The 15,934-nt window shown below is 37.7% G+C and overlaps 1 protein-coding gene across 1 annotated transcript in view; it reads right to left on the bottom strand.

Annotated features, from left to right (window-relative positions):
- The window catches only part of CHRDL2 (chordin like 2), a 632,837-nt gene that overhangs the window by 303,406 nt on the left and 313,497 nt on the right, over positions 1 to 15,934 (bottom strand). Inside the window, exon 4 of the mRNA XM_078656250.1 lies at positions 6,216 to 6,358. Within this exon, the coding sequence (XP_078512376.1) occupies positions 6,216 to 6,358 (143 nt within the window). The remainder of the gene's footprint in view (positions 1 to 6,215; positions 6,359 to 15,934) is intronic.

Below are 15,934 nucleotides of genomic sequence, written 5' to 3'. Positions count from 1 at the left end.
GTGCTCATTTGATGGGCCAGAGTCTTTCAGCTAATGGTTCATTATATGCCTAGTGCCACCAGTTTCAACTTAATCTCCCCCTTTGGGACCCTGAAGTAATCCTAACATGCTGTGTACCAGTATCAACTCTACTACCTCCCCTCTGCACCATGCAGGTGTGTTACATTTCTGCCCCAGTAGAGACCTACCAAATCATCGTCACAGAATCTGCTTGTTGTGTCGGAGGGGGCATTATTAATGATCTGAAAAAATGTAAGAAAGACAGCCACTCTTTGAATTTTGAAGGGGCCAGCTCGTGAATGATGTCACATATAGGTAATAGGTTTTAGGCATACTTTGTCTGGTCAGTTGCCAAGCAGCCCGTTTCGACAACCAACCCACATGTACCATTGATTTGTATTATTATCTCACATTTTACTGTCGCTTTGCCTCCAGAACATCTTCCCTAGATCATTAGACTTTGCAGCCGATCGAAGAAGAGCTTTGCGAGGCACACTAGAAGATTTGTAAACCACCTGGATATTGATAAATCAGTACAAGAGCTCAGGCTAGGACAATCACTCTAGTTAGAGAAAAACTGAGCATAAGCTTTAAATACCTGTGATTAAGCAGACATTCAATTATCGGCCAACGGCTCCTAAAAAGATTGGTGCGGCAGAATGAGTGAATGACTTACATATCCCACCTATGTTAGGTTCATCGCATTATGGTCACTAGCCTTAACAATCAGGTATAAAGCTCGCTGAAAAAAGGAAACTCTCCACTCTCCACTATTAGACGGTGGAGTGATTTCAGTGTAAATGAATGAAGTTGTTCAGCCTCTGACTTGCATGAGTTGAAAATAAGGTAAGTGTATGGATGAACATGTTGCCAGTCTTTCTGTATCTTTGTATCAAATTGGCGAGCATTGGAAAGCAAAGCTAACTAAAGAATAGTCAAACAAGAGTATATAAATCACAATTTTACTGAATGTTTTATTTATGTGTCATAGCATACCATCACTTCATCTGTTAAACGCAGCGACCGCGACACACTACCATTAACAGCCATTCTATAACCAATGCCCAGTTCTTCTCTGCCCTTCGTAAAGGGCGCCCAGGATTCAGATGCAAATCGGAGTGCTTTGCAGCCTCATCAGGTGTATTAATCACTATATAATTGTTAAAACACAATACAATATATTTGGAATTTTTACCACTGTGCTGATGTTAACAACAGGGATAACATGACAGACATCTGAGTATTTTACACACATTAATTGTGATGTGTGATACCATGTTGCTTCCCTCGCTATGATAACACTTGCCTTGAAATTTATATATAATAATTTTGCTGGTCCACATATTTTTCCACATTGCACTAATGTACAGGCGGAATGAACATATTGTAATACTTTTCGTCTGTTACTTGACATTGTATTTACTGGTCTTGAGTCACCAGTAAATATAAATAGTTACAATTTTCATCACTATATGCCTGATTTAGATTTGATGCTGTCACTTGGAAATTACATCTCTGTAACTCAATGGAAAAAGCACGAAAGGTTTACTAGATTGAGGTTTGAGATTTCAACAACTGCTGTGTGTGTTATCACAGGGAAGAAAATTCCCATTGTATGAAAAACATTCTGGCTATAAACATATGCTCATATATATATATTTAACTCTTTGTTATTTAGCTTTTCTGATAATAACCTTACTTGTCAGAAGACTCATCCATATTTCTCTTACATTTTTGTTATTTTCTGAATAAACGTTATTGAAGAATAAATGAATGTGGCATGCAAACTGAATATAAAGGTTTTAACAAACCAAGACACAGAATCAAAATAAAAGAATTAACGGATTATGACCAGCAAGTGGATCAAAATGATAAATTCCACAGTAGACATTCCCTCCATACATTCTACACATGCTACTGTAAGATTTTTTTTTAAAACAGGGCATGTGCGGGTTGTCAAACTGTCATATGGTAAACAAGAAAAGATCAAGGCAAAAACACAATCACAAAACATTGCAATATCATGTAGACCCAAAACCCCCAAAAATATTGGGCTAAAATTCATCACAAGCAATAAAGTTTCCCCCATTTCTGTATTCTTTAATTTTGATTTTTTTTAACTACATTGATAGGGTTACCCCTGAATATATAACTGTTCTTCATTTTTTTGGACACCTACTATTTTTCCACAGTTTTCATATGACTCTCTTGGCACAGGCTAACACGCTATGACATCACTTACTCTGTGCAGCATTCATTACAGTAGTATGCAGTAGGCTCAGTAAATTGCCAAGACAGTTGATGCTGACATGCACTTTCTACATATTTTCATGAACTGAGATGTTTTAATGACTGTTTACCTTTACTGGGTTTATTTAAGTGGTATGAAACGTTTACAACAAAATTTGTACAACGCACTACCATTACAACGCAGGTATTACCACGCATACCATTACAACGCGTTGCGCTGGGGGGCACTCTAGGATAGGGAATAAGTTTAATTTTCTATCCAACACCTTCCCTAGTGTCCACGGGGACTGGAGTTGGAATAGAAAATTATACTTACCACTATCCAGCACCTCTAAGCGCTATGCGTTGTAATGGTATGCGTGGTAAAAACCGTGTTGTAAAGGTATGCGTGGTAAAAGTATGCGTTGTAACGTCATACATCCATTTAAGTTGGAGTTTGTTTTGAGTTGTTTTAAATGGTTTTAACCTGCCATACTTGTGCATTTTACCTGATGTCTGCACTCTATTTCCCGCTGTGCAGCTGCACTGGATGTGTGCCAAAGGCATCCCAGTCTGAGCCCAACCAGATCACAGCCGGGCATAACACCCAGTATACTACGATGTCCCACTTTTTGCAGAAAAGTAGCATTTGTTACTCTAAGGTACTGCGTTCTCATTTGCATTTCTTTTCCTAGTCTATGTCCTACTGGCTCACTTCTGAACCTCTGACTGACTTCCATTCTATCCATTCCCTTCATTGCACAAAGTCTCCTCTCTGCTTGGACAACGGCTCAAAAGATTTGATGAGTCCCACTGTAATCTACTAAAATACTACATCAATTACATGATTTGCAAGCAACTCTTGGTCCAAATATTACTTTAGAGGCAACTAGTGGGATGGAGATCACCTACCACGTCTCATTACAAGGTAAGCAGCTTCCCTTTTCTAGTGTTCCTGTCACTTAATTTTTACTATTAGAATTAATGAGATCCTGCAAAGTTTCTTTAAAAAAGCTCCCTATTTATCATCCTCCTGGTTATTCAGGTCAAGTTCTTCAGATTTTATTAGACATTGTTTCCACTACTAATTTCCTTGTGATCAATTTCTTAATTCTAAGTGATTTCAATATTAAGATTGATAAAGTTATGTTATGTTGATTTGTATAGCATACTAATCACCCGAGATGGTATCGAGGAGCATGGGCAAGATGTGTAGGTGTGAGGTACCTGAGGTGCTTATATGAAGAACCAGGTCCTCAGTTTTTTGTGGAACTAAGTAAGTGAGGAGGAAACTCGGAGGTGTTGAGGGAGGTCGTCCCATGTCTTGGGTAATAGAACCCTCTGACACAGATGTTTTCCATCTCACCAGTACCCGTGCTAACCTACATTTTATACAGCTTGTTTCTTTCTCCACTCTTAATAAACACAATACATGGGATCTTGTATTCTCCACTCCTCACTTGCTTTTTGATATTTGTTGTATCAATCTTTCCAGGCATTACATTCACTGTGGCAATGTCCCACCTACTAAAAAGCCCCACATATTCTAAATGGCTTTTTTTGAGTCACGCTTCGACAGGTCTCTCAACAACACACATGACTGATATGTTGCAAGCATCCAATTCTGGCCTAATGGAATATGTGCAAAGAAGTGCTACCAACTTATTACGTTGGATCATCAATACTGTATAAACTAATATTCCTCTTAAACTGTTCATCTCCTGGTAAACCTCGCCTTCGACACCTTGGTACACACTGGATCTGCAAGAAGCTAAACCTGATTGTAAAAAAATATCAAATGAGTATGACACTCGTCCTACACTGACTTAACTAAGTTGGTGTACCTCGATTTGCACTGAAATAATGCAAACTATATCAGTTATACTCATGAACATTATCAAAATTGCATCAAATTACCCATCAACTCAACATGAAGTTCTAAAAATGTTTAATACACTTGTCACCCCCTACTACTATAAGTTCCGTTATTTCTCCTTCCCAATATCTCTGCTCAGGCCTGTCTCTGTATTTACATATTTGATCTAGTTCCATCTCGCCTCAAAATTCTGAGACTTTCTCTCTAGCTTTTAACAGAACAAGTAGCCGTAGTGGTACCTTTTTCTCACCTGTTTGCGACAGAGAGCTACTCATGAAAACCCTCTACTTCTCATATGGTACTCCTGTGGATCCTTGACCTGTATAACTATTGAAAAGGTTTGTGCACACAGTTACTCCTGCACTAACTCATTTATGTAAAGCTTGTCTCGCTACTGGAATAGCACCTCTTGTATGGAAGAATTCAATGATGGTCCTGCTCTTACAAAAAAAACCTCCTCCTATTCCAGGGGTTAGCTAACTATAGGCTATTCTCCCTTTTATCTTTTTCAGTTAGTTCTCAAATCACTGTCTAGAGTTTTAACAATCTAAAGCTACATTGATAACCACTACTCCATTCCACTCTCAGTGTGGAAACAGTCTTGGTTGTGACTACCAAAGAAATCAGAACGCATTTTGATGGCAGGGGTGATGTGCCTTGATTTTGCCCGATCTCTCTATGGCCTCTAACACGGTCATGCCCAAAGTCCAACTCAATAGACTGCAGGGGGTGAGATTGGAGGGTTTGGCCCTTGGTGGACTTACCTGCCATCTTAAGGTGCAAGTTCGGCCTATCTCACTATTTCACTTTTAGTTCATTTTTTAATACATTGGGTAAGGCCGACTTCAGGGCTCTGCTTTGAGCCCTACTTTATTCAGGCTTTATCTCGCTCCATTGCCTGGTCTCGTTTTTTCGGTATGAGCTTTTTCTCTTTTGCAGAAGATACACAACTTATTCTGCATCTTGATGGGAATCAAGCCACATTTGAAAGTAAGTGCAGAGACTGCTTATGCTGAGCTTCCCAATGGTTGTATGTTAACTCCTTTCATTTTCACTCCTGCAAACAGAATTGTTGATACTCGGCCACTCTACTTCCTGCGGTCACGATTGGTGGCCTTCATAACTAGGACCCACTCCTCTATCAAACTATTCTATACACAACCTAAGCATCTTCTTTGAGTTTCAGTTAACTTTGTAAGTGTGAAAACTTGCTTTGACCTGCACCTTTCTTTTGAGGATTTTTAGGAAAATTCTACCTTTTCTCCCTTCTACCTTTCACGCGACTGAAACTTATTTAGAATTCTGTGTCTCACCTTATTCTGGTACTGAGTAAATGCACCACTACCTCTTTCCGCTGCCAATCCTTTCACTGGCTACCATTGCTGCAAAAAAGAAGTGTGTTCAAACCTTTATTCCTCTGTAATCGTGGCATTCACCAGCTTGGTCTTCCTGATATTCAGGCCCTATTTTCTCAATAGTGTCCTTCATGTACTCTGTGCTCGACTTCTGGTCACATTTTGATGTGTGAAGCAAAGAGGCAGATCTTTTGCCTACCTAAAAAGTTAAGACGTGAAATTCTTTGCCCTTGCCTTGCACCCAACTTTCAATCCTATGTTTAGGAAACATAAGTATTCTCATTAACAGAAATTATTGGTTTTCATGATGTCAGTGCTAGGACACCCATTTCTCTTATTAGAGTGTACTTTATAAAAATTGAAATCAATCAATCAAGCACCAAATCCATATGCAGAAACATTTCTGGGCACAAATTTGGATAAACCAAAACATAAGACTCAAAGTCCCCTTGACGGGTGAGTCACAATATCTATGGTTTAATATCGACCTGCAGTAACGTCAGCTCCAATATATATACTGTCACCAAATAGTCATAGTAAGTAGATGTGGACTAAGAATAGCAAATATATACTTCCCTATGTATGTTTACCTTGATAATATAGTAGTAGTCAATATTTCTGCAGATCAATATCTATGTAATTTATATTGTAACATACAACCCCTTACTATTTTTCTTAGGTCCAACAAATTAATTCACAATTCTACACTCTACAGATAAGCACCACATATCCCTTGTCGTGTGAATATTCCTTACCGAGCAACTGCACTGGACACACTGATTTGTCTGCCGGGAAGGGAAGAGTTCATGAGAACTAAACATCTCACCCTGCTGGTAGACTGTCCCATTGTACAGGCATGACTTAATCGGAGCTCGGAGGCCAGAGGGAGTGTGCGGCTCTACAGGGGTGAAAAGAAAGACATACATGTACTTAGATTCAGCTTTTATCTTGGAGCTCACCATTGCAATGGAGACAGGCGGCTGATGCATTCAAGACTATCCATCAGTGCAATATTCATTTCAACCTTGTAGGTTCTTTTTCATCTCTGCTTGCTCACTTTGGCAAAATTTGCCCACCTTTCTCCTTCTCCTATTTTTTTCTTTTTCTCTCTTTTTTCGGGTTAAAGTCTGACAATGAAAAATAAAGCTAGTCCTTAAAATCACAAAAGTGATTTTTGGTCCCCACTACCTGCAACCACCAGCACAACTTTACCACTGCTCTCCAGTGACCTTTACCGTTATTGTAATAATTATTTTTAATCATGCAGATTTTGTGTTGCCCTGACACCAATGTTGTTTGAAACGTAGATGACGTTTGTTTTAGACACGCTTATACAAAGCCAGACATACGTTGGACACATTTGTGATGGCTCATACACTTATTGATGCACTCCCTGTGTGGCTTCCCTGTCTAGTTGTGTTGAAAATATAACTTGCTTATTCTCTCTCCAAGCAATGCCTATACCGAACCCAGAATGAAAGTCATGTTTGAGCTGCGATGTGGAGAAGAGATATATGAAAGTTTGCACCTGAGGGGCCATGCTAGGGAACACCAATTGTTTATGAGAAAAGATATCTCAGTCAAATGTAAAAAAAATAGAGGTAAAGAATTTTTCGAACCCAAGTTGATGGAGCAAGGTTGCGCAAGTAAAGCGACTTGCTCGAAATCAACCCTCTCTAATAACTTGTAACGTACTAACTAACATGTTTTGTGAACTAATATTTGCATTACACGACATCTTGGGTATCTGAGTGAAGCTTACCTATATGTTTTACTAACTGTAATCCGCTTGCATTAACATGGTCGCTGCTACGCAGGGTTTTCTATTGCGCATCCGTCAGTCACACTCACATGACATGACGCACTCTCTGCTTTGGTGGGAAACTTTTGCTTCTGCGCACTAGAACTAAGATGGCTGTTCTGTGTCCTCACATGCAAGAAGCTTGCACAGCTGCTTTTGCTAAGCTGTTCGTTCTGCCTAATCACTAATACAATAGTTAAAATAAAGTAATGGGAATAGAGTACTGATAACTGGTATACAGTGCATTAATTTATTCTTTGTTTTACCTCTGTTCCTTTTCTACTTTGCTATTAGCTCATGTCTAGGCCAGTGATAAATCTGTAACTCTGCCAAGGACAGTCTCAACCATGATGCGCCTGGGAAAGTCACCTTATGACCTCTCGAGAGGAAGACCAACTGTACAAATATTAATACATTGTATTTGTTATTAAATCATCCATTGTTGGGTGGAATAAAGATGCATGGGAAAGTAAAACTGATGGGCGGGAAAGCAAATTTTAATATCCTAAGGGAAAAGTTTCATTTTAGTATGGTGTGATGACCTCTCCTCTTCTTTTGTCAAAATTGGGGATTCTTACACTTGCAACATTGGGGGGTGGTACATTGTCCTGGAAAATGGTATAACTAGAGTAGGCTTAGCTAGTTAATTTGTCCGACTAGTCCGAATAGCTGACCTGTTACTGACCCAACACACATAATAGGTGATCGAGAGCAGAGGTGCTGGCGAAGCACTCTGTCAGAAGGTTCGATAACCCAATCGGGGTTCTGGGAGCAAGGGTGCTGGCGGAGCACTCTGTCAGAGAATTTGATAGCCCAATCGGGGTTTGACTGTTAGCTTAACTGTGGGTGCCGGTCTTAGCCTGGGGCAGTCTTGTCCTGATCCAAATCTGGTTGTACCTGACCTGATTTCTGGTCGGCACCTGTTGTCTCGCTGGCACTTGCACTTTCGGGGTTCTCTCCTTTACTGACCCGTGGCCAGGGTTGGTCTTCACACCATTCTAGGTAAATATTAAATGTGGTAGACAGACAAAATATCGAAATTAAAATATCAATATACAATAATATCGATGTTTTAATATCGATGGTATAGTATATCGATGTGCCATAATATCGACAGACAGAATATCGAGATTAAGGTATGTATGTTAGTAATATCAAAATTTTGTTGTTTAGTGTTATGTATTTTATTATGTTGTTTATATGTTTGCTAAATATGTTTAGAAATGTATGCTTGAAAATTAGTAATTATGTTAACATTTTGCGTTTTAGTATTAGAGCGGGTTGTGGGTTTATAGGGGAATAGGGTGGGAAGTAATTTAATAATAATTAAATAATTAATATATATTTTTAAATATTTTTTAATTAATAATTAATTTGTAATTAATTGAAACTAATTAGCTAATTACATTAATTAGATTTAATGTGGTAATATATTTAATTTAGTGTTATTGTTAATTAATAATTAATTGGTAATTAATTAATATTAATTAGTTAATTAAATTAATTAGATTTAATATGCTAATATATAATTTATTGTTATTGTTAATTAATAATTAATTGGTAATTAATTATCGTTAATTAGTTATTTACATTAATTAGATTTATTGTGCTAATATATTTAATTTAGTGTTATTGTTAATTAATAATTAATTTGTAATGAAATAATATTAAGTAGTAAATTAAATTAATTAGAGTTAATGTGTTAATATTTTTAATTTATTAATTTTTGATATTGTTAATTAATAATTAATTGGTAATTAATAATTATTAAGTGATTAAATGATTTCATTTATTTATGTGTAGTGGGTTGTGTGTTTATAGGGAAACAACCATTACAACGCAACTTTTACAACGCACTACCATTACAACGAAACTTTTACAACGCAAAAACTATTACAACGCATGCATTTACAACGCATGTTTTTACAATGCAAATACGTTTACAACGCATACTATTACAACGTAAGTATTGGTAAGTATATAATTATATTTAAAATGTTATAGTTTTGGGTTTTTGGGTCAAGGGTTATTTTTAGGGTTCAGGGTCAGTTTTTAGTTTTTGGGTAAAGGGGTATTTTTAGGGTTCAGGGTCAGTTTTTAGTTTTTGGGTAAAGGGGTATTTTTAGGGTTCAGGGTCAGTTTTTAGTTTTTGGGTAAAGGGGTATTTTTAGGGTTCAGGGTCAGTTTTTAGTTTTTGGGTAAAGGGGTATTTTTAGGGTTCAAGGTCAGTTTTTGGTTTTTGGGTAAAGGGGTATTTTTAGGGTTCAGGGTCAGTTTTTAGTTTTTGGGTAAAGGGGTATTTTTAGGGTTCAGGGTCAGTTTTTAGTTTTTGGGTAAAGGGGTATTTTTAGGGTTCAGGGTCAGTTTTTAGTTTTTTGGTAAAGGGGTATTTTTAGGGTTCAGAGTCAGTTTTGGGTTTTTGGGGTACAGGGGTACAGTGTAAAAATTAAAGTAAAATTAAATTTAAATAAAATTAATTTAATTAAATTAAATAAAATTAAATAAAATTATATTATATTAATTTTAATTAATATACATTAAAAAATTATTATATACTTACCAATACTTACGTTGTAATGGTATGCGTTGTAAAAGTATCTGCGTTGTAAAAACATGCGTTAATATTTGTAAAATTATATGTATTTTTTAATTAATTTTAAATTATTATTAATACATTTAAAAAAACGATATTTTTCATTTCGATATTTTTGTACAACGATATCATTTTTTCGATATTTTTGTACTTACCATTATGTAGATATAATTTCGATATTTTTGATTTCGATATTTTTGTGTCGATATTTTTGTATGTAGATATTCTGTCTGTCGATATTATGTCAGACATTCATTAAATGTGGGTTCGTCATTGTATTGTTTCCTTCTCTCTACCCTCCCACATGTCAAATGCGTAAAGACTGTCTTATTAAATCTTTGCATATTCTCACTTTAATCATTATCTTCCAAATTGAGAAATGTTTAATGTTTAATGCTTGCATCATGACATTTAAGAATTTTAGATAAAGAGTTTAAACCTTTCCCGAGTCTGTGGTTATTATATGAGTGCAAATGTTATTTTTATCTACCTATTATTCTAACACCTTGATCCCTTAGGACTTTAGGTACCGGTGACGTGGATTGGTAAGTCAAGGTTTAGAGGTCTAAAGTCCTAAATGAATAAAATACACTGGTAGTAGAGCGAAGGTTACCTGATTAAATTGCGATTATTGATTATGGGCCCAGGTGAGGATGGTAAAAGACTAGTCGGGTGACCTGTGCGCTCTATCAGTATATTCTTTTGGTAGCAGCAAGATGGTTAGGGTTTAGTTAAGATAGGTAGTTAGTTGAGTTTTGATTATTTACTGTATTTGATGAATATTGACTTGTATTGATTTTATGTATTAACCAAAACCGTTCGTACCTGTTATATGTTTTGTCTGGCATCCCCGGGGGCAGAATAGCGGGTGGTAAATGGAAGCCACACTGCAGTGAGGTCACTTACCTGTAGGAAATAAGTGCATGGTTAGGTAAAACCAGAAGCACTATTTAGGGATTTTCTGTGTAAATGTGTGAATAAATGATAGCAAAGAGTTCGCTAGCAAAACTTTTTGTGTGATATCACCTAGAAAGGGTCGCACGGAAGGAGTAGCAGGTTCTTCTGAGTTTGATTGGTAGCAAAGGGGTTCGCTGGTGAAACTTTGGCCTTAGTATATCCCAGAGGGGATAAGTCTGAAGAAGTAGCAGGTTCCCAAATACTTGCGTGAAGGGTAGACGGAAGGGATCTACTCGTAGTATATGAAGAGTAAACGGAAGGGATTTACTCGTATTGAGTGAAATTGATCTTTTCTTTGAATTAGTCACTCAGGTACAGTGGCAAATGTTTTTACATTGTTGAATAATAAAATCTGCATTTAAAAGTGAAAAGAAATAGGTTTTCGTATTACCATGCAAAGGAGGGAGTCAGTCGCGGTGCTGCGCTGACGTCACTCAGAGCCGCGCTGGTATTGGTTAAGGCAGTGGGCGTGTTAGCTGAGATAGTAATTGGAAGGGAGGGGTGAGTACAGGAGCGTGAGATCTAGTCTCACAGGAAAAGCCGTGCAACTATTGGTTGAATTAATTTAAATTCCAAGTTTTGATTGGTCACTGAAAAATAAGAGACGCGCTAGTATTGGAAGTATTTTGTAAACAATTGTGAATCACCATAAAAGTAAAGATTTTCAAATTATATGTGGCACTTAGATCCAGGATTTTTAGGAAATTGACCGGACAGAAAATATTTGGGTTTTGCAAAAGAACAGATGATAAGAGGTAGACCTTATATCATGTACTGAGGTGAAACAAAAATGTCAATTAAGAATTTCTTTAAAAAGGATAAACCGATTAAGACTAGAGAAGGAATTATCATTCCACCACTGAATACGCCCGCATCATAGATGATGTTTGAAAGAGGCTATCACACCTGTGTGTGGTTAGAAAATTGGGTGGAATACACTAAAAGATGACGGAGTTTTAGCATTCCCAGAACATGGTACCTTTAACGGCAGATTTTTATACAATTTGAGAAATCGCATGAATGAGTTAGATCCCAGACCTAGACTAACGTAGTATGAGGCACTAGACGAATGGGAGATTGAGGCTTTTGAGCGAGACAGACCCAGAAGTGACAGGGGTTTGAGTACGTTTTACCCTAAATTTCCGCTTGAAAATAAAAATAAGCAAATGAAACAATGGAGACGGTCCATGATGATGAAAAATTGTATCCAGTATTTACTCAAGGAAATACGTCAGGGAGTAAAAGTACAGACAAACCAAGGAATCTAATGATTAGCGATAATACAGAAGATGACTATTTGGAGGATTTATTAATGAAAAATCCACCACTATATAATGAGGAACCAAGCACGAGTAATGCTAGTGCTCCGTTTCTGAAACCGCCTTTGAATCCGCAAGTAATACATGAGACTTCATTAGAAAAAATATTACAAGAAAAGGAAAGAGAAGCATTGAATAAACAAAGAAGTGAGTTAATTCAGAAAATATCTTAATTAAATACAAGTCTTGAAGCCCTGACAATACCGGTAAGTATCTGGCCAGTCGTTCCTTTGTACGGAGATAAGCAAGTTAGTCCTAAAACTCCTGTTCTATCTACACCTGTAGCTCAGCCAGGAAAAGAAACATTAATAGTAGATGACCAAGCAAGTGAATGTGAATTGGTAATTTCCCTTATGGATTTACCTATAAGAGAGCCTGAAAGAAGTTCAGTCAGGAAAAGTTCTCCCGGAAGTTCTAGAGAAGTACAGATGGAAACATCATCAGGTATAATGAATGCCACAGTAGTTACCCCAGAGGAAATAGAAAGATGGTCACGAGAAATAGAAAAACCAAAAATCACAGACAAAAGTATTAGACATATTTAAATTAAGAGTCAAATTAGAAGAAATGATTACCGGAAATGTGGGATTAGACAGATTAAATACCTTCAGTGAAGATGAATTATTATTCATATGCAAAAGCATTACTAGAAATACAAGAGTGCTCCATGAGAAATTAATGGATACAGCATCCAACATGGGAATTGACATTGGTAAATCTAAAGTGTTACAGAAACCTTACCGAGCTGAGTTTTCTGACAAAGATTTGGAAAACATGAATGTGTCAGGTAGAAAAGTACAGATTAAGGAGCTCATGTCATTATTGCAAAAATGGGGTGACATAGATAGATGGAAAATCAGGTGGGCAAAGAAAAAGGAAGAGGCTCAAGCAAAACGAACAGCATCCGAATATGTATTAAAAGAAGCCGAAAAAGTGGAAAGGCTGTGTCTCATGAGAGAAGTGCCAGGTGGAGGTTATGTACATGTCCCATGGTCCCGACAGGATATTTAATCATTTACAAATGATTTCCCTAAACTTCGAGAAAAACCTGTAGAGTGGTACAGGCAAGTCGAAAGATTTGTGAACGTTTCAAAGTGCCTCTTAAAAGACTTAAATGGATTATTTGACATTGTTGTTCCTGTAGATTTATGGACTGAATGTAAAACCCTAGAGACCCAAAGACAGGAGCCCCCTCTGAAGAGGTTATGAAGAAATACAACCAAGTAATACTCTACCTCAAGGGAAAAGTACCTGCAAAAGAAACTGATTGGACTAGAATAGACAGAACCACTCAGAATAAAGATGAATCTGTACATGCGTATTATGAACAACTGTTACAAGTGTTCAAACAGTACAGTGGGTTAGAAAACATTGATGTTAAAGACATGACGCATTTCATATATTGGTTTGTGTCTGGATTAAGACCAGAAATTTCTCAATGGATTAAGGATCATAAAATCTGCTGGCAGGCCAAACCGATTGATGAAATCCTTAAATATGCAAAATACTGTGAAGATGAAATAGACAATAAAAGAAAAGAATTAAAAGAAAAGGTAATGTGGGCACAAGTGAAATTAGCAGAGCAACAGGAACTCCAGTTAAGCCAAATGAACAGTAACCAGACACAAGGAGATGGTAATGGAGGTAAGCCTAGAGGAAAATTCAATAGGGAGGATGCTAAGAAAAGGTTTCCTTGTCACGGGTGCGGTAAGTTAGGGCATTGGAAAAACGAGTGTAAGGCTGTACAAAACGGTAATGTCTCCACTAACGATTTGAATTCACAGACGCAGAATGGGGTGCCACAGAAACAGCAACAGCATGTAATACAAAACCAGTTACCACTGGCCCCTATGCCAGATCCCGTGAGCAAGACAAACTACAGTGTGGATACCACAAATTGGGAGGGAAGTGGTAGGAGAGACGCAGCAATGTCACAATTTCTTTTGAGTGACACATTTTTCAGTGAGTATACCTACTGACGGTGCCTGAGAGGGGAGGATGAGGAATGTCTACTTGGCGCATCCTTGCAGTAGATCAGTCAGGTCCATATATTGAAGGAAAAGTTGAGGGAAATGATGTTACCTTTTTATTGGACACTGGCACTACCCGTTCTGCTGTGAGAACAGCTGACGTTCCAAACCTACCCCTCTCGGAAGAAGCGATCCAAGTAGTGGGCGTTTCTAATAAAAAAATGAGTACCCCAGTCACAGAACCGATGGAAGTTAAAATAGGCAATTTTAAAGAAATGCACAGATTTGTTGTGTGCGACTCTAGTCCAGTAAATCTGTTAGGCAGAGACTTGTTGTGTAAAATGAATTGCACAATCTTTTGCTCACCTAGTGGTGTAGAAATTCAGACCCCAGATGAAGGTGGCATTTATAAATGAATGCTGGCAAAACAAGAGACCGAAAATAAAAGGCTGAATAGAAGACATACCAAGTGAGTTACAGCATACAGTGAATCCTGTTGTGTGAGATTTCACTGGAAAAGACGTTGGATTAATGGCAAATGTAGATCCAATAAAAGTGACAGTGAAAGAAGGTGCAGTTTACCCAAATACTCGACAGTACAAAATGAGCCCAGAAATAAAAGCAGGTGTTGCAGCAGAAATAAAGCGTTTGGTTGAAACAGGCATTTTACAAGAAATTATGAGCAGTCCATGTAATTCGCCCATAATTGGCATCAAGAAGCCGAGCAGAAAGTACAGGGTCGTACAGGACCTCCGCAAAATTAATAAGATTGTTGTCCCATGCTGTCCAGTTGTGCCAAATCCTGCAGTGATTCTGTATCAGATACCATGGGAAGCTGAATGGTTTACCGTAATAGATCTGTGTCACGCTTTTTTCTCAATTCCTTTGCACCCAGACAGCAAATTTCTTTTTTCTTTTGAATTCGACAGTCATGTGTACGTCTGAAACCGCGTTCCACAGGGGTATACCGAAAGCCCCTCGATTTTTAATCAGATTTTGAAAAAGTGCCTTGAGTCTTTGGTGCTGCCTGGACAGTCAGTCTTTGTCCAGTACATAGACGACCTTTTGGTGGTGTCTAAAATTCGAAATGACTGTGTTGTGGATACCATTGCTTTGCTAAATCATTTAGCTGAGGGAGGACATAAAGTGTCACCTGAGAAATTACAATTTTGCACCTCGTCAGTGAAATATCTGGGGCACCAGATCGAAAAGGGTGTCAGGAAGGTTACCTCAGAAAGAATCAGAATAATTAAAAACATGCATTTACCTCAAACTTAAAAATAGATCAGAATGTTTCTTGGAGTTGTAGGCTATTGCAGGCAGTGGAATGTGGGATTTGCAGTTCTAGCAAGAGACCCAGTATAATGGGCTGATGAAAGCATGACTGCTATCTTGAAATTACGAGAATGTTTGTGTACAGCTCCAGCATTAGAAATGCCAGATTATTCAAAAGACTTTACACTGTTCTGTGACACTCGAGATAATTGGGCACTTTCAGTTCTGACCCAAATTCATGGTTTAATGAGACGTCTTGTGGCATATTTTTCTTCCACATTGGACCCAGTGGCATCCGCATTGCCAGGATGTCTGAAAGCAGTAGCTGCAACCTGCATGAGCCTTGAGCAAAGTGAGTCCATTATTATGGGACATCCAGTTACAGTCTATGTTCCACATGCAGTTGTGATTTTGTTAACAAGGACCAAGACTCCGTACCTAACTCCTAGTTGGCTGACTAAGTATGAGCGAATTCTTGTAGGTGCAGGAAATGTAACCATTGCTAGGTGTAATATTTTAAACCCAGCAACCCTGCTACCTGACTCACACTTTGCAGAAG

The sequence above is a fragment of the Lissotriton helveticus genome, chromosome 8 (assembly GCF_964261635.1).
Source record: "Lissotriton helveticus chromosome 8, aLisHel1.1, whole genome shotgun sequence".
Classification (NCBI taxonomy): Eukaryota; Metazoa; Chordata; class Amphibia; order Caudata; family Salamandridae; genus Lissotriton; species Lissotriton helveticus.
Note: the sequence above shows the minus strand (reverse complement) of the source record. Positions and strands in the feature narration are given on the sequence as shown.